General features: G+C 39.9%; 1 protein-coding gene across 7 annotated transcripts in view; it reads left to right on the forward strand.

Annotated features, from left to right (window-relative positions):
- The first annotated feature begins 1,690 nt into the window (after window positions 1-1,690).
- Window positions 1,691-22,340, forward strand: part of cnksr2.L (connector enhancer of kinase suppressor of Ras 2 L homeolog) — a 205,617-nt gene continuing 184,967 nt past the window's right edge. For 4 of the 7 annotated variants that reach the window (XM_018245020.2, XM_018245023.2, XM_018245024.2 and 1 more), the window contains exon 1: window positions 1,692-2,103. In XM_018245020.2, coding sequence (XP_018100509.1) covers window positions 2,040-2,103 — 64 coding nt within the window. In that variant the 5' untranslated portion in view covers window positions 1,692-2,039. 7 annotated transcript variants of the gene reach the window in all.

Genomic DNA, 22,340 nt, shown 5'->3' on the forward strand with positions numbered 1-22,340 from the left:
GCAACCCCATCTCTATCTATATTCTGCTTGATGATTAAGCCCAATCTTTTAATTACATGTATGAGATCTTGTATACAGAAATCAGTTATCCAGAAAGCTCCGAAATACAGCAATGCTAATTTAGAAAAAAGCATTCTTATTTTTTATTGATTTGCTTTTTTTTCTCTCTGTAATAATAAGAATGGTGAGTATCTTAGTATTTAAATGCTTTTCACGTACATTATTATTGTTCAGATTTTATAAGGTTGAAAACTGAATAGAAAGTTCAGAACCGAACAGGCCTTAGAAAAAACAAATTGTTTGGGTCAAAACCAAAAACAGGTGGCAACCCTGCAATACCGGCCTTCCTATATATTTATCTTTTCTCCCTATTAATAACATTGGGATCAACCATCATTTTTACCGGCCAGGTGGCAACCCTATGTCCAGGTCAAAACCGGACAGGTGGCAACCCTACTGGGGCCTAGGGTGGCAGGATTTTAGGGGGTGGCATGCTGTCCAACCACACCCACATTGGTTCAGAAACACTGGGGATGCGCCAAACCCCATTGCTCCGATCCAGATGAAGTTTGTGCGAATAAAAGAGAAGGGACGGCAAACAGCAGCGGGCCTAGGGGCTCCCGCTATGTAAATCCGGCCATAGTATCCTAGAAGGGGGCCTGTGGAAAGTGTAGCCTAGGGGCCTATCAGTCACTGTTTAGGGTAAGGGCACACCTGGAGCTTTGGGGAGATTCAGTCGCCTCTTCTTTGGGGCGACTAATCTCCCCGAACTGCTTCCCCATCTCTTCCGCTGGCTTTAATGAAAAAAACGCATGTGCCAATGCACTTGCGTTGCTTCGATTTCCAAAGTCGCTGGAAGTTTCCGCACGAGTAAACTTCGGGCCACTTCGGAAATCGAATCGCCGCAAGTGCATCGACGCAGGTGTTTTTTCGTTAAAGCCGGTGGACAGGGAAGGATTTACATAACCGGCGCCCCCTAGGCCCGCTGCTGTTTGTCGCCCCCATCCCCTCCCCCTTTATTCACGCAAATTTTCAGCATCGGCACTGGAGCAATGGGGATTGGTGCCAGTGACGTAACTAGAGGGGGGCGGGCCCTGGCGTGGGACGCGCTGCCGGGCCCCCCGCCCCCCTCCGTACACCCGGAACTGCCCGGGAATCGTGGAGCGTGAACTGCCGGGGGGGGGCCCTGAGGGGTTGCGGGCCCTGGCCCAATCACACCCCCTGCTCCCCCGGTAGTTATGCCACTGTTTGGTGCATGTTTAAAAACTATTTTAATCCCTAGTGTTTCTGAACCAATGTGGGTGTGGTTGGGCAGCATGCCACCCCCTAAAATTTTGTTACCCTAGGCCCGGACTTTGTTGGCCTCTCCACAAATCCGGGCCTGCCGGTGGAAGACACAGGGAAGTAGTTCGGGAGATTAGTCGCCCCAAAGAAGAGGCGATTAGTCGCAGGGCGACAAAATCTCCCCGAATCTCAAGGTGTGACCTTACCCTTATTGTACCAGACTGCACTGTACTATGAGGTGTAAGTGACTGGGAAAAGCTGGATGTAACAGCTACATTCTACACTATATGCCCTCGTCTGAGAAAGAACAAATGTGTTACCACCATTGGAAAGAAGGAGCGGTATTTTTTTATCTCTAAAAGTGAATACAGAGGCGGGATAATGATGTCATGATGGGAGGGGATAATAGGCGGGGGAAAGTCGGCTCCAAGGAAACCAGAGACTTGTGCATTAGTATCGTGTGCGGCGCAGTGTGGAGGAGAGGCGTGATCTACTGTCCAGCAGCCGGGGAACTGATGTTGTGTGTGGGAAGCGCGTAGTGAGCGGGGACAGGGCAAGAGGCGGCTCAGCATTGCTACAGCCACACAGCTGCCTGCGGAACAAAGCGAGCTCTTGTACTGCTGCCAAATCGCAACCCTGCTGAGCCCAGGGGGACACATTCTCCTGTCACACTTTATACATTCACTTTGTCACAAATCCAATTTTTTTTAAAAAAAATCTCTGAGGCTGGAAAGAAGACCGACCAAAGTTTAACTATGGCTTTGATCATGGAACCCGTGAGTAAATGGACTCCGAGTCAAGTGGTGGACTGGATGAAGGGTAAGGTTCCCAGAGGACTTTACACCGCAACCCGTTGCGACAAAACTGCCTTCATGCGTTAAAACGCATCACTAGGTCTCTAGGCTAAAATCACTGTCATGATATTAATGTGTATTGGTTTGTGTTCTCCCCACCTCCCAATCTAACAGGTGTAATGAGGTCTTTTTCCCTCTTGACTATCATTTGCAGCAGGGACCAAGATTTTGTCTGTGAGGCTGGTTAATATATATATAATACACAAGCCATGATATCCTTATAAATGGTGACTAGTGATGTCATCAGTGGTGACTAGTGGTTTCATATGGTCGTGGAACTCCTCGGTGATTTCAAAATGTCCTTATATTTTATAATAGGGGGTACTTTATTCACTCAGCAAGTCCAGTTGTTTTTAGATTTACCTATACTAGATATACCATGACCTGGATGAATGAAAATCTTCATAGTCATAAAATATAGTATGAACTTAACATGTAGCTGGTTGTGACAGTTGTTACTGCTTCCCATCTGCTACTATTTATTATTTAATTATAAAGCATCACATGTTCTTGGGTTACTGTAGTTCAGCGACTACTCATAGTGTTGGGGGGCAGCAACTGGACTCCCCCAATCAATGATTTAGCTGCCTTGCTGCCTTAAGCTGCTGCGCTTGCATCTCATGCAAATTAACCCAAAGCAATAACCTCCCATAGGTGCCGACAAGTAGGATCTGCTAATATTGGGCAATAGATCAGTGACCATTTTCAGGGTGGGGATTTTCTTGGAAAATAATAAGTATGTAGTTAACTTGCCTAGCCAATTAGGACTAGCGTGCTAATGAAGACTCTGTATCTGAGAATCTGTGAAATTCCGCCTTAAGGTTTAAATAAGACGGGAATTCCTATGGGATTTCAACTGGAGAAGAAAAAAAAATTGGGACGGTAGAATTGTGCCACATCGAATAAGAGAAAGACTTCATGTTGAATTTAGAAAGATCTTCTTCCTGGACAAGCCTGTATTATAAGACAGATAAATGACTTCTATTTTTATATTCTTTTCTCAATGTTACCCTGCATAGAGCTGCCTAGCCCTTAGTGCATGACTGTAGGCAGAGGCTGTTTATGAGGCCGTGTCTAATTATTTCCCCTTAACTGTTCTGTTAAGTAGGAGCCTGTTTAATGTGCTTATCGGCTCTCTTATTTCCCAGGCTTTGCTGGCTGCAACATTTCACCCTCAGCACTCCAGCCTTGTGTTCTGACATGTTCCGCCTAAAAACTGGATCCTAAATAGTACGAAATTGGCTTTTCCCCCTGTCTGAGCAAAACCAGCTTCCTTTGGAAACATTTTAATTGCCAATTAACCTCCCATAATGACAGATGGAGTGAAGTTCAGTTTAGGTCTTACAAGGGCAGAGTGATGTGGTACTCGTTGTGATTATACAGGTATACAAGACTACGAGAAAGACATTTTGTAATTGTTTTTTGTGGCAACCATCCCTATAATATTGGGTGAGTTTCAGCTGTGGCGCTGGAGTAACATATAGCACAAGGAAGCACATTTGTCTCGAAACAGAATCAATGGGGCATGCCTGGCGTCTTACAAAAGCAAGCAGCTATCACATTACCTGCTTATCCCCTTTCCCTTCTGTTTACTTGGTTGCTTTTAATTACAGATGCTTTAAAAAAAGCAGATTTTCCCCTGTTGCCCATGGAAATCTCTATTGCCTTTGCACAACCGAAAACAAAACAATTCTTTTTGCCAATAAAAGTTCTTGTCTTCAACAACCGATCGGTAGTTTTTAAAGAATTAAGGATTCTTGCACAGGTAGTTGCATCATTTCGGGTAACCCACAGCAGCCTTTACCATACTGCTAAACCATCTAAAATTCACCTTAAAGGAACAGTTCAGTGTAAAAAAAATTAAAAACTGGGTAAATAGGCTGTGCAAAATAAAAAAATGTTTCTAATATAGTTCATTATCCAAAAAATTTAATGTGTAAAGGTTGGAGTGACCGAATGTCCATCATTACAGAACAGATCACTATTGCCTGGTAACCATCAGTGGAAACCAAGAGAGCTGCAAAGCAGGACATCTGGTCACTCCAGTCTTTATAGATTGCATTTTTGCCGTTCCTTTAAAGGGATTCAGTGTGTAAATCTGCCAATGCCCCTTATCAGTGGGTGGATGTGCAGATTAGAATGTATTAGGAACCACAAATGTCTTTCCAGATCTACACGTTGTTGACTCAAGTGAACAGAACAGTTCTATGATCAAACCCCAAGTTCAACAAATTTCTACTTGAAGTGGTGTTTAAAACAGTACTGCCTTGAATGGGTTTCAGTAGGAAATGCCACTTTTTGCCTATGACTAGATTATCGCCCACTTATGTGCTGAACAAGATGTCGGGCTTCCTGTTCACTGGGAATCAAACCAAAGTGAATGTCTGCCATTGTAATTTCTACAGGTGTCCAAGCCCACAAGAAGGAGGCATCCGGAGCTTCAGGGTGCACAAATGGATTACATTGTAGTTCCCATATAAAATGTGGTTGTAGAAAAATTACATGTTGTTTTAAAATGGAAATCCCAGATTTGGAATCTGGTTGTACTTTCTGGAGGAGATACATGTTAAGGATATATCCAAATGTATAAAGGTCCAAATGATGGAAAGTTACATTCTATGGAAAACCCCAGTTACTGAGCATTTTGGATAACTGGTCCCGTACCTGTACTGTTTTATTATTTCAGCGAAAAAAGGAAATTGCTTTTAAAAATTTGGATTATTTGGTTAAAATTGAGTCTATGGGAGATGGTCTTTCTGTTTGTCAGAGCTTTCTGGATAAAGGGTTTCCAGTGGCCCATAGACCAGATTTTTGATGCCTTTTTTTCTGTACAAGTTGTTATGACAGGTAAAGTTGACAAGAACGCACTGGAGGGTTGCCACAGCAATTTTTCAAAGTTGGGTGAATAGGATCACCCCGAAACTCAAATCGAATTCGATTTGAGTTTTTCAAACTCGATTTTGAGTTTTTTTCTGTGCAAAAAACTTGAACAGTGTCGGACTGGGGGTCCTGGGCCCACTGGGACTGTTACCTTGGGGGGCCCCCACACAGTGTCGGACTGGGACACCAGGGGCCCACCCAAAGACCTTAGATCAGGGGCCCACTCTCAGTACTATTATTCTTCCTCTCCTCACTCAACCTCTATTCTCCTAGTCTCTTTTCTTTACATATTATAATCTATTAATCCATCTATTTATCCTCTTTGTTCTCATAGAAATTGGTAATGACCATGAAATAGGCCAAATGTTTAGAAGCAAGAGGCCCACTGACACCTTGGCCCACCGGGAGTTTTCCTGGTATCCCGGTGAGCCAGTCCGACACGGAACTTGAATGTCTGGAAGGCTGCAAACAACTCCAAATTTATCCTTGGAAACTTTCCATAGGCTAATACAGCAATTAATCAGGTTTTAGGTGGTGAATAGTCGAATTTGAGGTCTTAAAGAGCCAGTGTATGATAAATCTCGAAAATATAATTCAATTTCTTTATTAAAAAAACCTTAAATCGAATTTTAACAATTCCCTAGTCGAATTTGACAGTTTTGACCATAAAAAAACGAAAAAATTAATTCGAAATTTGAATTTTCACTTTGACCCTTGATAAATATGCCCATTACAGTTGCCTAACTTGCAGTGCCCAGTTATTCTCTTAGAGACCCAATAAAGATACTAATATGTATAGATCCATGGAAACTGGGTTCTGTTTGCAATATAGTGTCCGATACTACACAAAAATAATATGAAAATTTACTCCTCCCAAGTCAACCCCAAAGTAAAAATTTGCCTAATAGCAGAAAACATAATTCTACGCAACTTTGCAATATACATTCTTTATGGTTTTTACTTTATTTGTATATGTATTGCAATTGAAGGCAGTGTTTCTCTGTCCCTTCTATTCACTGCCCTGATTCATCAGACTGTTGATACAGTGTAGCGATAGACGCAAAGATCGCAAAATGACATCGCCAAACAAGCGGATCTTTCCCCGATATGCCATTAACGAGCATGGTTATATGGTAATGGTACGATGCGTAATGGGCTCCGGCGGGATTGGTCGGGTCAAAATTAAATTGTCCGATCGACCAAACGACCAATCTTCGCTGGACGAAAGATGTCGGCACTCTCCACACACAATCCGAAAATCGTATATGAATCCTTCATACGATAGGATCTGTGCATCTATGGCCAGCTTAAGACAAGGCAGCTGTTTAATATACCTGTCTTTGCTGGGGAACTTTTGCAACATGGTTTAAAAAGTAACAAGCAGGAGCGCTCAGGGGCGTAACTATAGAGGAAGCAGACCCTGCGGCTGCAGGGGGACCCGGGAGATATAGGGGCCCCATGAGGCCCTAATTCATATACAATTTCAATAAATATTGGAGAAACAAGTCAACCTCTAAACATTTTGGGGGCCTGAAAAATAATTTGCTGTGGGGCCCAGTAATATCTAGTTACGCCACTGGGAGCGCTGCTTTCAATATCAATCGTTTTTACAAACAACTTTAAAAGCACTGAAGATATTTAATACATGTATATTGAAAAGTAGCTGAGAATTGATTTTGGGGTTGGCTTGCCTTTTAAGATAACATACCAGACTACATGAGATACCTTGGGTGAAAAAGGCTGAGGTTATTTATTAAAGTTTAGAACAACCAACATACTGTATATCAACGTCAATTAAGTGCAGGGTAATATATACAATGACATTTATATAGAATTTCAAAATTAATTTTCTTGTAACCTGCGATAGCCGCTGAAGGCTGCAAACAATTATAACCAAGCGTGAGGGACCCGTCTATCCCTCTGTAGCTCACGGCCCTTCCACCAAACCCTTACCAACACTTTGGCCCCCGGCCTAACCCATGTTACACTCTACATTTTATAACACTATCACTGGTTCCACCCCAGCGGAGCCCTTCCCGCTGCCGCTACTCAGCTAGAGGTAGGGTGGGAGCTGTAGAACACACCCTTCACTTCCTTCTTAGTTAAACCCCTCATGTTTCCACCCTTCTTAACAGGCAATTACAACACCCATTATTCTCCACTGGTTCCCCAGTTCCTGGCCCACTCCCCACAGCATTCTTTCTACTTGTTTCTATGATCTTTCTTTGTTGCTATGCAATTTCTTCATTGCATTTAATATTTTTTAATTGGCGTTGTAAGGAAGGGTTATCTTATAACACACCAATAAATGCCAGGAATACCACTGCAATGTGACTGTAGTTGTGAGAGCACTGCTGTGCTGAATGGCAGTTATAGTCTCCACAATTAACATATGTGTTGGAGGGTGCTTCAGTGGATAATGTATTCTATTATCTGTCGCACTATAAGTTCAGTTGATTAAATAGCATTGTATGAATCGTGCAGAGATCTTGCTGTTGTTTCCACTGACGTCGGCAGCAGTTATCCTGTCACCTACATCTAATGCGAGGGAAGCACTTTGATCAGCCAGCCCCCAATAGGATTGGATGCTACTATATATGTACATAAACAGTTTTAGTCCTTTTGTTCTTCATCTCCATTAATGTTCAGTGCGCCCAAATTTCTGCTAGCAGTTATGTGTAGGTGTATATTCAACCCACCTTTATTATTGGGAACCATATCTTTGTGAAGTTCCAGGCAATTTTTGCCTTGGTTTTTCATAGCCAATTTGAAAATAGCTTTTTGGATGTTGGAACACTAGTTAAAAATGAAATATAAAGGGAATAAAGCCATTTTTAGAAATGCTAGGCTGCTTATTTTAATCGGCTCATTTCAAGAGTTTTGAGTGGGTAATGGGTCTTCAGTCTTGCTCTACTGTATCTGAATTTAGAACTTTCTCAAAGAGGTGATCCATACCTGTATTACATGAAAAATAAGAACAATTTCATTTTTAATCTTTGAATGTGCTTGCTGTCACTGGAAAGGCCATCTCCCAAAAGCTCTTATTTTATCCAAATAATCCACATTTTTCAAAATGATTTCCTTTTTCTCTGTAGTAATAAAACAATGCATTGTACTTGATCCCAACTCGGATATGATTAATCCTTATTGAAAGCATAAACAGCCTATTCGGTTTATTTAATGTTTACATGGTTTTCTAGTAGACTTAAGGTATGAAGATCCAAATTCCAGAAAGATCCATTATCTGGTAAACCCCAGGTCCTGAGCATTCTGAATAACAGGTCCTATAACTATATGATTGTACATTTGAATGAAACTTATGATAAAGATTGCAGTTGTATTTCATTAATATAGGATATTTTAGATCAGTGCTGTCCAACTTTTCTTTTTGTTTTGTTTCTTTTTCATTTATGGAGCCCCAGAACAGACGGAGATGGTGTAAATCCCTTGGATGGCCACTTCCAGTCTACAGGCCTCCAGTTGAACAGGCTAGTGACTCAGTTATGGCTATTTTATTCTAGACAAACATATTATGCTCAAATGGGAACTCCACAAAAACATACTTTGAGCTTTTTGAAAAATAAACAATTTCAGCAACTTTGCAATATACATCATTTAAAAAATATTCAGATTTTCCATGATTTTTAATGGTTTCTTACAGTTCCCTAAGCATAGTCCCCTGCTCTCCTGCTGATCTCTCTGACTACTTTGCTGATCTGGCTGACTACTGTTACTTTGTATCAACAGCCACCTGTCCTCAGCCTGCATCCTCCAAACCCCGCAATTCCCATCACATATGATTTAATAAGGAATGGAACATCACAGTGCAATGCATTGTGGGTGATGTAGTTCCTGCATGCTGTCTGTAAGCTGTGGAGAAGTTGTTACAATTTGTAACATCAGTGTTTTAGTCCCTCCTTCCCTACCAGGATTTCAAATGATGCAGAAAGATAAGAACTGTTAAACAGCTGGATTTCAGCATAGAAAATGGCATTTATTCATACTTTTGAAAGAAACAGGTAACTGTGATGGATATATTAGGGGTTTCTGTGTTATTTATCAAATTTTGGTTTGGAAGCCGGAGTTCCCCTTTTGGACCTTACACAAATGGATTTGAAATTGCAAGAAGCCTGAGAACGAATTTAAATAGCAGGCACTGTGCTTGATGGCATTTTTATTGAAATCTGGTACTGAAATCCGCCCACTCCTACTTACAGCAAGAATTTCACAAGCACATTAAGAACAGCTTTGATGATAAATCTTGTTGTTAAGGCAGTAATTTATTTCACATGCTCTGTTTCTAAAGACTTTTTTTTTTTTTTTCTTCAAATTTACTGTTATAGTATCTTATTTCTGGTCTGGCAAAATAATTTGTGTATTTGGTGCTTACAGTAAAACAAAAAAAAATAGTTTTGTGGGTGTTTTTACTTTTTTGTGTGACTCGTGAGGGCAGTGTTATCTTTTGCTCATAGACTACTGACGGTGTTTTTAGACCTCAGCAAGGGGCTTAAGTTGCTGCTGGAAAATAGTTTTCCTATAAGATTTAGTCTTTTGACAGCTAGTTAGAGCAGCCGGCATTCATTCTGAGTCTGATGCATAGTTTCAAGGCTGCAAAGGAGTTTAATCTCTTACTGAGAGGGCTGTAAACTCTAAGGTGCAAACGGTATTAACTATTTTAAATGACACCCAGATTTATTCTGAATCTTGCCCCCCTGGGCTGAATCAAAGATTTAATTCTCTCCTTTTTTTTAATTACATATCTCCTGACATTTTTATCTGTGCTGGGAATACATTTTAATTTTTCTTCCTATCATGAAGCAGACCCTTGATTTACCCAATCACCTAGGTGCAAGTTATCAATTGACCTCTGATGCTGTGATGATTCTTAACCCCGTTCTTGATAGTAATCAAAGAGGCTGAAAACTAAAGGAGTTCTTATAGAAGATGACTTTGAGGTTATTGATTATTATTCAGCCCACTGGCTGTTTGGTTAGATGTTGTTCACTTTGGCCATCCACCTGTTTAAATGGCTATTCAAGGTGCCGATTGGCTCAATGAGAGCATTATCAGCCCTACTTTCACTGTCTATTATCTAGACTCAAATAAATACTGACCTCGGAATGCTCTTTATTCATACCTGGAAGCAATTGTCTGATATGGTAAGAAGTTATTCTGTAGAAAAAAAGCTTTATAAGTTATAGTCTGTTATTGAATTTGTGTATTTTCCTGGTGAGGTCCTTGCCTCAAAGGGTCCGTTGAACAGAATCAGTTGGTTCCCACACTGTATAGTTTGCCCACTGGAGCATGGAAATATATACCTGTATGGCGCTTCTGACCATACAGTAGAACCCCCATTTTATGTTTTTCAGGGGGCCAGGAAAAATGCATGTAAAATACTCAAAAATGTAAAATCAGGGAATATGTTAAAGTAACTTTTTCTTCAAGTACTGAAAGTATATAAGTACAGGAGTCCGTTTTACTTTGAGATACAATATTTACTGTGTTAATAACAAGGGTTAAGCTTTGCAGCATTAATGTAACACTATAGGGGGCATGTGCAAGACTCTCTGTCAGTCACATACATAACCTAAAGAAATAAGTAATTGGTGCGGGACTGTGTAAGGGGCAGGTTAATTGCAATTGGCTATTCACAGGAAGAACCATGGCAAAATAAACATCTGGTTAGTATTTTTAAACCTCTTTATTTCACAAATAATAACATTCATAGAGGGGAAAAAAGCAGTTTTTGCATACATCAGGACAAAATTTTAATGTAAAATCTGGGAAAACATTACTTAAAATCCAGGAAATGCACCCATTGAAATGCATTATAAATTGGTGGGACCACAAATAAAAAATGTAAGATGAGGGAAAACTTAAAATCAGGGCACTTAAAATCGAGGTTTCGCTGTATTTTCATGTGTTTTATAAGGCCTCATCAGAATATTGGAGCAGAAAGAGACGCTTGATTCATGGCTTATTTACTTTGCTTATTGCCAAAGTCTTTGTGATTCTGTTTTCAGAATGGAAAATTAAGAACTCTGGTTTTGGTATAAAGAAACAAAATTACTGTTCACTATTCCACTTGGAATACAAGATTTAAATATGTCTACAAGAAGGGTTTAACTATGTAACAGTATCTCTATATAGGATAACAAGAGCCTCTGAAAAGGAAAAATGTATTTCCTTTTTATTGTATTAGGCCACTGTGCCAGTGCACATGTGTGGCAGCCCTGTGCCATAATACAAAAAGCTTTAAAGGGGTGGTTCACCTTCAAACAACTAGTTGTTTTCAGATAGATCACCAGAAATAATTAATTTTTCCAATGACTTTCCGTTTTTCTAATATTGAAGTGTAAAGTGTAATTTTCACCTTCTGAAGCAGCTCTGAGAGGGGGGTCGTCGACTCTGTAAACTGTTCTAAATTGATACATTTAGTTGATACATTTGTTATCTTTGTCCATGCTGAGCAGCCTGGGTTTCATAACAGGCAGCTGTTAGAATCAGTACAATAGTTGCTAATACTCCAGAGATGCTGCTGAGAAATGTATCAACTAAATGTTGCAAAATTGTAACAGTTTAGAGTCTGCACCTGAATTACTAAGCTGCCAGACCAGAAACACGAACATTTCAACTTTAAACTTAGATTTTGGAAAAACAGTAAAAAATAAATAATGGAAAGTAATTGAAAAAAGTCTTTATTTCTGGAGAACAATCTAAAAACAACTGAATAGAAAGAAAGTGTTTGGAAGGTGAACAACCCATTTAAGATCGGCAGAAATATGCTCCGATTTGTGGCCATGTAGGCCATCATTGTTAAAAAATTTTGTTATCTTCATTTGCAAAGCAATATGTACCCAGAACAAATGGTTTTCCAGGTGCTTAAAGGAATTGTTCAGTGTAAAAATAAAAACTGGGTAAATAGACGCTGACTAACTCAGAGTTATAGAGCTGAAAAGCAGGAAGTTGGATTCTGGCTGTTTTATTAGACATCTGTTCACTCCAGCCTTTATACATTACATTTTTGGCTAACTAACTATATTAGAAACATTTTTTATTTTTCACAGCCTATCTATTTGCCCAGTTTTTATTTTCACACTGAACTGTTCCTTTAAGAGCCAGGCCCATATGGGGAATCCAATAATGAAAAGGTGTGTCCCCCCCATACCATCTGAATGTACTACAGGTATGGGATCCGTTATCCAGAAAGCTCCAAATTATGGAATGTCATTCTCCCACAGACTCCATTTTATCCAAATAATCCATTTTTTTTAAAAATAATTTCCTTTTTCTCTGTAAAAATAAAATAGCACCTTGTAATTGACCCAAACTAAGATATAATTAATCCTGATTGGAAACAAAACCAGCGTATTGGGTTTATTTAATGTCTACATGGTATGAGGATCCAAATTACAGAATCTGGAAAACACCAGATCCCAAGCATTAAAATTGTAACCAGTCCCATACCTGTATCAGTACAAAGATGACTTTCATTCAGAAGTAGCTAAAAAAATATTTTATTATTCATAAGTTGACCTAAACTATCACATAGAATATAAAGCATATGTGAGAAAGAATCCTGCCCTACCCAAGGCTTTTTCATTCATATTAATGGCTGATATTACAATTTACACCAGCTGATGAATTTAGATTGAACCTTATAATTAAATGCAACAAAAGAATAGTATTTGATATACTCAGAATGTCTCAGGAACACTTTTCTGGCAGTGCTACCCCTTTCAAACCCCTTGACTAAGGGGCCGATTCATCAAGCTCGAGTGAAGGATTCGAAGTAAAAAAACTTCGAATTTCGAAGTGTTTTTTGGGCTACTTTGACCATCGAATGGGCTACTTCGACCTACGACTACGACTTCAGATCGAAGGATTCGAACTAAAAATCGTTCGACTATTTGACCATTCGATAGTCGAAGTACTGTCTCTTTAAAAAAAACTTCGACCCCCTAGTTCGGCAGATAAAAGCTACCGAACTCAATGTTAGCCTATGGGGAATGTCCCCATAGGCTTGCCTAAGTTTTTTTGATCGAAGGATATTCCTTCGATCGTTGGATTCAAATCCTTCGAATCGTTCGATTCGAAGGATTTAATCGTTCGATCGAAGGAATAATCCTTTGATCGTTCAATCGTAGCATTTGCACTAAATCCTTCGACTTCGATATTCGAAGTCGAAGGATTTCAATTCCTAGTCGAATATCGAGGGTTAATTAACCCTCGATATTCGACCCTTGATGAATCGGCCCTTAGTGTGAAGTTAACAATTTAGAGAAAAAAAAGGGGAGCACACTTACAACTGTCGCAGTGTAACCATAGTACCTCCAAGTGTTAATTGTGGAAAACAAGCAGACAAACGACTTTACACCCTTTTTGCCAGTGGTATAGCTTAGAATCATATGCTACTCCACATCCTGGACCCCCCCCCCAGATTTGTAAAATTTCTCCCTTCTTTGGTCTGGTGGAGAATAGACTAGATTGAAGAACCTTACCTAAAGCTGGGGCCTTTCTACCAATAAATGTAATCAGATTGGCTGAAGTACAAAAATACACAATGATGTAACTGATGTGGCCAAATTAGCTACAAACATACACAACAGTATCTGATCTGCACCATACCTTCCTCAGTTAGTCCACCACAACCTTTCACATCTATGCTGTGCACCCATTGCAGGCAGAGTATATGATGTGCACAATACACATGCACAATACACATGCACATGGGTAACAAGCATTCAAGGCTATCACCCCATGCAAGCATTGCACCCTGAAAATCCAGAAGACCGAGGACTTCACTAATGGAATCTGGAAAGTAAGAGAAGACACATTGTGCGGCTCCGTCTTGCATATAATATAGAACTATTATGTTATGCAACTCTTTATAGAGATTCAAATAAGTTTCAGCTCCAGTAAAGCTTAAACGGCATGTAAAGGCAAAAAAATAAAATCCCATTTTTACTTTCTTTAATAAAAAAGAGACCCATCTCCAATATACTTTAATTAAAAATGTGTACCGTTTTTATAAGAAACCTGACTGTATGCAGTGAAATTCTCCCTTCATTTACTGCTGTGAATAGGAATTGTCATATTGTCCATAACTGCTGAGCAGGGAAACAATCATACTTATGAACAGCAGGGGGAGCCCCCGCCTTACTTCTCAGCCATGCAGAACTCAAGCAGCTTTGTTTATGATGACCCCTAAGCAGCCCAGACCACACTGAGCATGTGCACAGTCTTAGTCTTGCAAAGATATTTAACAAATTTACAAGATGGTGACCCCCTGTAGCCAACTTTGAAAGCATAAATTATTTGTTTGATTAGGCTTGTGGTGCAGTAAGTTCATGTTTATATTTAGTATACAAAATACAGCATTTTTAGCCTTATTCGATTTTAGACTTTACATGCCCTTTAAAAACAGTAACATCAAAAAATTAAAGTGTTTTAAAGTAATCCAAATACAATGTAGTGTTGTCCTGTACTGGTAAAACTGCTGTGTTTGCTTATTACACAACAGCTTATTATATAAATAAGCTGCTGTGTAGCAATGAGGGCAGCCATTCGAAGGAGAAAAAGGCTCCGGTTACAAAGCAGATAAGCTCTGTATAACATAATGGTGTTATCCGTTATCCACTATTTAACCTGTGCCATATAGCCTTTTTTCAGTTTCTGGCATTGCTACACTAACTTGTTTATATGAACTATATTTGTGTTTATGAAGCGAACAGTTCAGTTTTACCAGTGCAGGGCAACAGTACAAGATATTTTCATTACTTTGAAACACTTTAATTTTTTGGTGTTACTATTCCTTTAAAGTCTAAGATCCCTTCTATACCCCACACTAAGAACAGCTCTATAAGGAACCAATTAATCTGCTTGTATATTGTATTGTTTGTGATAGGAGACCCACACAGGTGTTGGGAGAACATCCAAACCCATGGGCTTTCAGGTGTGGTTGAACTCTGGCCCCTAAGAACTATAATAATTTAGTTCTGTCTGGAGTTTTGGATGTAGCCTTATTCTGGCTCTTAGAGGTTTTTGGGTTATTTCTGCTAATAATTGCACAGAAAATTAGAGGCATTGAAGGTTTTCATTGTCTTATTCGGACCGTTTTTTTTTTTTTTTTCAATCATGCTTTTTACAGTTGAATCTTTTATTAAATTACTTGGCATTCGTTTTAGAGAAAATTAGTTTTTTTTTTCTCGGTTTTCAAAAATCTCTGAAACCACTAAAATGAGATTACTGATAAATGGGCCTCCCTGTATTAATGTCATGTTCAGTGTTATTGTTCAGACCGTTTATCCAACCAAAAACCTGACAAATTCTAATGTAGCAATTATTTAATTATATCCATCTCTGCTGGAATTGTAACCCGTGACCTTTGTAGTAATTGTTGGCTTCCTGCAAAACCCTTGTGAGAACATGACTTTCACTTCTGTGATGAATAACTGCAAACAACTCTTAAAAGAGAAATAAACCCCCCTCCCTGCTTCTTTACCGCATAGTCTATTTAAAAAAGTGTCCCTGAACATCACACTTGACCTATCCATGCAGAGTAGCGGAGCTCATGAGCAGCATCTTCATATGTGTTCTGATTCCGTTGCTAAGGGACCACCGACACCGAGCTGGCAGTTGGAGCAGCCTGGTATTTGTGCCTGCTGTGCATGTGCTGGAAAGCTCCAAAAATTGCAGAAGGGAAGAAGAGAATCCAAAGATACCGAAGATGACACCCATGAGCTCCACCAGAAGGAAAGGCTTGCAGCACTTGGGGGTGCCAGATGTTAGGCACCCCCAAGTGATTGTAGTCACTTACCGGAAACCCTGGGCCGGTGCTCCTATCAGCAGAAAACTGCACCGGCCCGGGGTTATACCAGTGAGCACCATGGAGCGATCTTCTTCCGTCTTCTTCCTTCTTTGCGCCGATGTGCATGCGCAGTAGAATGAAAAGCCGAACTTCAACTAAAAAGTCGGCTATTTCGTTCAACTGTGCATGCGTTTGCCCCCAGAAATTTGAAGACGATTGAGGTTGAACACTCCATGATGCTCACTGGTATAACCCTGGGCGGGTGCAATTTTCTGCTGATAGGAGCACCAGCCCGGGGTTTCAGGTAAGTAACTACAATCACTTGGGGGTGCCTAACATTTGGCACCCCCAAGTGCTGCAAGCCTTTCCTTCTCCTTTAAGGAATACACCTTCTGTGGTCTGCCCTTATAGGTGGCAAAGAGTTCTACAAAAGATAGGTGCAACTGCTGCAGGTGACAAGTGGAGAAGCCTCTGCTTTGCAGCAGATATGCTGTTGTGCTTTCAATTTTCATGGATGTCTATGGAATATACTTTGTGTATACTTGGGTTATCTATCTGTATTTAGGAATGTCAATTTCTGTTTGTCCTACCTTTAGTTTCTCATGGATCTTTCCTTGCACGAGCACTAGCGCAGGACCTTGGGAATTAGACGCCCTAATGAATGAAAACGTTTCTTACCTATTCTAGGAACAAACATGCCAGCTAAGAAATTGTGTATGGTGCGTAACAAGAAAGCTTTCTCCCTTTTATGTGAAACTCCCCTGCATGGACAATGACACTATTTGTACATTCAGCCCAATTAGAATTGTATTTCATTGACTGTAAAAATGCCATGCCAATCCACTCACCCTTGCAGTGTCAGTCTTTTGGAATACGCTATAGTGAAATGCTTGCAGCATTGAGTAGGTGGAATTGAGCGCTAGAAGAGTCAATCCCCTTGCCCCCTATGTCTTTGCTTAGAATAAATGAATCTGAATGGAAAATCCTGCCGCGCTGAGCAGCTAAAAATCTGAATGATCTGATTCTCTCCTGGGATTAAATGAGAGAATGAAAATAATCTTATGCAAATAGCTTTACCATGGGACTTTTCAGTTTTCCTTATTTTCAACTGCTGGCAGGGGGGAGATGGCAGGTCATTCATCTGCTGTGGGACTCTGCATTCCACTGCACTGACTCAGCTTCCAAGAGGGCAGAAATAAGACACAAATGGGGTTTGTAGTAAAAGATGCAAAGTTCACTAGTAGAGCCCCCACTTTCTAATTCATCTCTAGAGTCTCCTATGTTGGAATCCTTCTATAATCATTCTTTGCCAAGCACAGCTGATCAAAGACCTGTATTTTAATTGGTTGCTATAGGTGACTAGACCTATCGGCAGGTGGAATTTACCTGGTTGCTTGTTTTTGGTTACTGCACCTAGGCAAATGTTGCACCATTTATTACAATAAAGAAATGTTTCCCTCAGGACAAGTAACCTATAGTTGCAATCAGATGTTTGCTTTTAAATGCAATAATGCAATGTGCTGGTTAGCTTGGGGGCTGCTAGCCGTGAACAACATTTGCAGCCAAATGGAAGCTTCCATGGTCATGTATTTGAGCCATGATGAGTAGCTAGCCAGTAATCATGACTGTAAAAAAGGAGAGATACAAATCCAGAGGGTTCTCCAGAGAGTATCAGAGGGTTTCCTCTACTGTAATTATATCCAATAGTAATAGCAATGATTACAGTGTAAGGAATATATACATGCAATAGAATTAAGTTCATGTTTAAGCTATTAATTTCTTACCGAAGAGAGTAAGATGACGCCCATGAGCTCTGCTACGCTCACTCTGCATGTGCGGTCACTATTTCAAGAGGGGACAGAATTCTGGGGTAAGACTGTGCAGAGGGGAGGCAGGGAGGGGGCCAGTGGGGACTTAACATCGAGAGGAGTTTAGTTCTCCTTTAAAGTGGGTACCCCATGCAAAATATTTTCTGGTGATTACTAATAAATACGTTTTGAGAAGCAGACTTATGTGGGTGCTGCGACAGAGGGTTAATTGGCTCTTTTGTAAAGCCTCTTCATTAAAGTCGAATTTTGGAACTTACAGCCTTTTTCTAATCAACTATAAACCGTAACTTATCTATAAACTTGGGTCATATTCTGTTTAGGTTCCTTGGAGAAAAAACTTTAATACAACTCTGTTATGCTCAAATTTGTTCTTAACCCCTACCACAGTATAGTTTCTTCCGAATGCACAAACATTGTACATGAGCTTTGAGCATCTAAATATCCATGAGCATCCTAACTAACATTAGTCGACAACTAAATCCTGAATAAAACACAAGTTGGGTTGTTTTTAAATAATAGCATAGGGATGCTAGATAACTTCCCATAGCTATCAGCCAAATATCAAATATGTTAGATTACCCCTTTGCTAAGTAGATGTGTGGAAAGGCACGCACTCCAGCGACCACCAGGTTTGTAAAAATTAGATCTTTATTCCATTTCTACCCCTTTGCTACCTTAACTTACCTTCTGCATTCTCACAGTGCAGCTCAATTGTCTCCAAGTCTTCTGGGGTGCACAGTAAATTAGGGTCTAACTATATTGTCAAAAGAGCTGTTGGTGAAAAGTGCCACAACAATCCTATGTTATTAGATTGGTAATACAATCTGTTTATTTAGGACTTTTAGTGGGTTATTAACTACAACTCATTTGTCTCATGTTTTTATTTAACCAAGCTCGACCAAACTCCCATCCCCTATTTTATCTGATTTATCAATAAAATAACTCAAAAAAGACAGGTTGGGAAAAACCCAATAAAATCGAGCAAAAAATCAAACAAATTTTTTGGATTTGAAGATCGAAATGCTCGATTTTTTTCAGGTTATCGATGAAAACCCCAAATTTTTTCAGATTATTGGACAAAACCCAGTGTAGATCATGATATCTTTAAATTGTAATAGGGCCATTTCCCACTGAATTATACATGACCGTGACAGGTTTGAGATAGCGGATTTTCGGGGTCTGACTTTTTGGGCGTATTTATTTGAAAGTACATGATAAATTTCGATATTCACATTTTTTCATTTTTTTTAGAATTTAATTTGGACTATTCCCTAGTTGAAGTACACAAAAAATAGCTCGAAATTCGATTTTTTTTCATTCCAAAATTGACCTTGACCTTTGATAAATCTGCCCCTTTGTGTTTTTTGAGTTTTTGCCCAAAAACCCTGACCTGAAAAAACTTGGTTTAGTAAATAACCCCCTTAATATGTAGCATTTAACAAACTGTGCATGTTCATCAATTATTAAGGACTGAAGAAGTCTATAAGCTTCAGTTGGACAGGTGGGAAAACCTTTGCTACACTATACATATTAATCTCTGTCTTACATACATAACATATTTATTTATACACCGCTGCAAATATCTTTTTTGACAGCTTAACTGGTTGTAGGGTTTTTTTAGTCTTTATTTGTCCCAGTGTGTGAGGTGCCTATAAAACCCCTTCATACTTAGAGCTGGAATAGTTTTAATAATGTATATTTTAACTGCTGTTCAGTACCATGGACAGGGGTCATGGCTGCAGAGGCTTTCTAAGCTGCCAGGTACTGTTCTTGTCATGCTGGTTCTTGTGCTTTAGATTAGAACATAATTTTACACAATCTTCCTCCTGGGAGGAATATGGCAGAATCAGGACATTCGTTATAACATTTACTCATATACTTGGCTATCTAGCATTTTATTAAATCCTCCTGTACATTTAAAAATTCTGCATCTGAAATGCATTAAAAGATGCAGAGTTTGCTATTGGCCTAATCATCTATAGCAACTAGTCAGCAGGTAGTATTTGCTAATTTTTTTTTTGCTATAGGTTACTGTACCCGGGCCTTTTATTACACATGGGATAAACACTTAAGAGGCCACTGTGCATTCTTATGTTTATGTTTGTCCTAGATTTGTCTGAAGTTGTTGCTGTTTCAGTTTTCTCTGAACCCTGAAGTAGACGTGTTTCTTTGTAAGAATCCAGGGATATAAGGGGTTTGCAGTTTCAATTTGTGCTGCTGCATTCCTCCTGTTCTGAATTAAGCAAACATGTGCCTATTGATCAGTGGCGTAACTAGTTGTTACTGGGCCCCATAGCAAATTCAATTTAGGGCCCCAAAATATTTATAAGTTTGCCTATTTTACCAAGATATATTAAAATTGCTAATTAATTAGGGTCTCACTGGGCCCCCTACACTCCTGGGCCCCCCTGCAACCGCAGGGTCTGCTTCCTCTATATTTACGCCCCTGCTATTGATGCAATGGAACAATGGAGCTACTAACCTCCTCCAAACATGCTGTTAGCTCCAAGGTTCCCACAGCGGCCTGCAGCACACTCGCACCTAAGGAATCAGCCAGACTTGTTCCTCTCATGCTGAGTGCTTTACATGATGGCAACTGGACTTAAAGGGGTGATTCACCTTCAGGTTAACTTTTAGTAGGTTATAGAATGGCCAATTCTAAGCAACTTTTCAATTGGTCTTCGTTATTTATTTATTATAGTTTATGAATTATTTGTCTTCTTCTCCTGACCCTTTCTAGCTTTCAAAAGGGGGTCACTGACCCCCTCTAAAAACAAACCCTCACTAAAACTTCATATTTATTGTTATTGCTACTTATTATTCCTCTTTCTGTTCTGACCCCCCCTCCTATTGATATTCCATATTCTCATTCAAATAAATGCATGGTTGTTAGGGTAATTTGGACCCTAGCAACCAGATTGCTGACACTACAAACTGGAGAGCTGCTGAATAAAAAGCGAAATAACTCAAAAACCACACATAATAAAAAATTAAAACCAATTGCAAATTGTCCAAGAATATCGCTCCCTATATCTAACTAAAAGTTAACTCAAAGGTGAAATGTGTCTGATTTGCAGACACATACCTGAATTATGCAAATATAATATAATATACACAGCATGAGCAAAAAAAACGCAAAACCCCAAAATGTATTACTGAAATGTGCCAGAATAATATATCTGTATATTTATTCCCTGCTTAATGGAACATAATGAGTGTGGCACAAATGTTGTTGTGTGTCATGGAGCAATTTCACGGGTGTTCATTTAAATCCTTCTGTTTCTAAATAACCAGTGTGAATTTCTGCAGATCACTGGTGCAATACTAATAATTATCTTTATTTATAGAGCGCTGACACATTTAACCCAACACTTTTTCAGAGGTTTCCATCATTCACATTAGTCACTGCCCCAGTGAAGCTTTAAATCGAAGGTCCCTTTCATGTCTGCAGTGGGGTCAACTGCATTAAGAGCCTGTTAACACACCTGTATGTTTTTCGAGTGTGGTAGGAAACTAAAAGTTGTACGTTTCCCTTTAACCTACGTAAACATTTTTGGGTGTGTGAGAAAACTGGGTACAAGAAGGAAACCCATACAGACAGATGGGAAACATACAAACTCTGTGTAAATGGTACCCTTGACACACAGGTGAATAGTTCTTAGGGAGTCCCAGTATAATTTATACTTTGCTTTTTATCACATTAAGTAAACGTTAGTGCAGGCTTAACTGTGCACTCGCAGAATAGTGCTCACTTCAGAGGAATAGTATGGGTGACTAATATGTTTATGGTATTTTATTTATGATGATCTATGTTTTTACCATTTAAATGGCCACCTACCATTTACAGCCCAGTTTGACTGACCGTGCCCACAGTGATATTTCACGCTGGCAGTCGGCTTGAGAGAAAGTGGCAGATGATGGAAGGCCAACGTTACACTCTGAACTAGTAATGCTTTTGTAGAAGCTTGGGAAATATCACAGAAAAATAAACATGGCCTCGGCTCTTAAAATTTCCATTAGCTAAATCCACAGGGGAAATAAAAAAATTATATTAAAGAGGCAATTCATTGATTTCTGAAATAGGGGTTTTACCTGTACATAACAGTATTCAAGCTCTGTGAAAAAAACCTTTGACTGTAACCAGCGCCGTTTCTGGGGAAGGAGCCGCCTGAGGCGGCTCCTGCAATGCCGCCCCCCGCACCGACTTACCTGTCGGCGAAGGGAGGCAGGAACACGATTGCGGAGAGCGCAATTGCGCTCTCTTGCAATAGCGCAGCCGAATTTCCGGTTTAAAAACCGGAAATTCGGCTCTTAAAGGTGCAGGAGCGGCTTTTTGCCGCCCCTGGAATCCTGTCTGGCGCTGCCGCCTGAGGCGAGCGGCTCAGCTCACCTCATTGGCGGAGCGCCCCTGACTGTAACTAAGCTCCTATCTTAAGATGTCGGGTACAGAATGCAATAGGGAAATATATACATGTATGGGACCTGTTATTCAGAATGCTTGGGCTGCACAAATTCAAGAAGACCTGAAGATGTGCACAGGTTACCAAACAGTTGCGAAGTCGCGCTTGCAATAATACGATAAGCAGTGCGAAGTTACACTAAGGATGCCTAATTAGCATACGGCGTGCAGTTAAAGTGGACGTGTATGCTGCAACAACTACATTACACTACACAAGGCCAGGG

The sequence above is a fragment of the Xenopus laevis genome, chromosome 2L, assembly GCF_017654675.1.
Source record: "Xenopus laevis strain J_2021 chromosome 2L, Xenopus_laevis_v10.1, whole genome shotgun sequence".
Lineage (NCBI taxonomy): Eukaryota > Metazoa > Chordata > Amphibia > Anura > Pipidae > Xenopus > Xenopus laevis.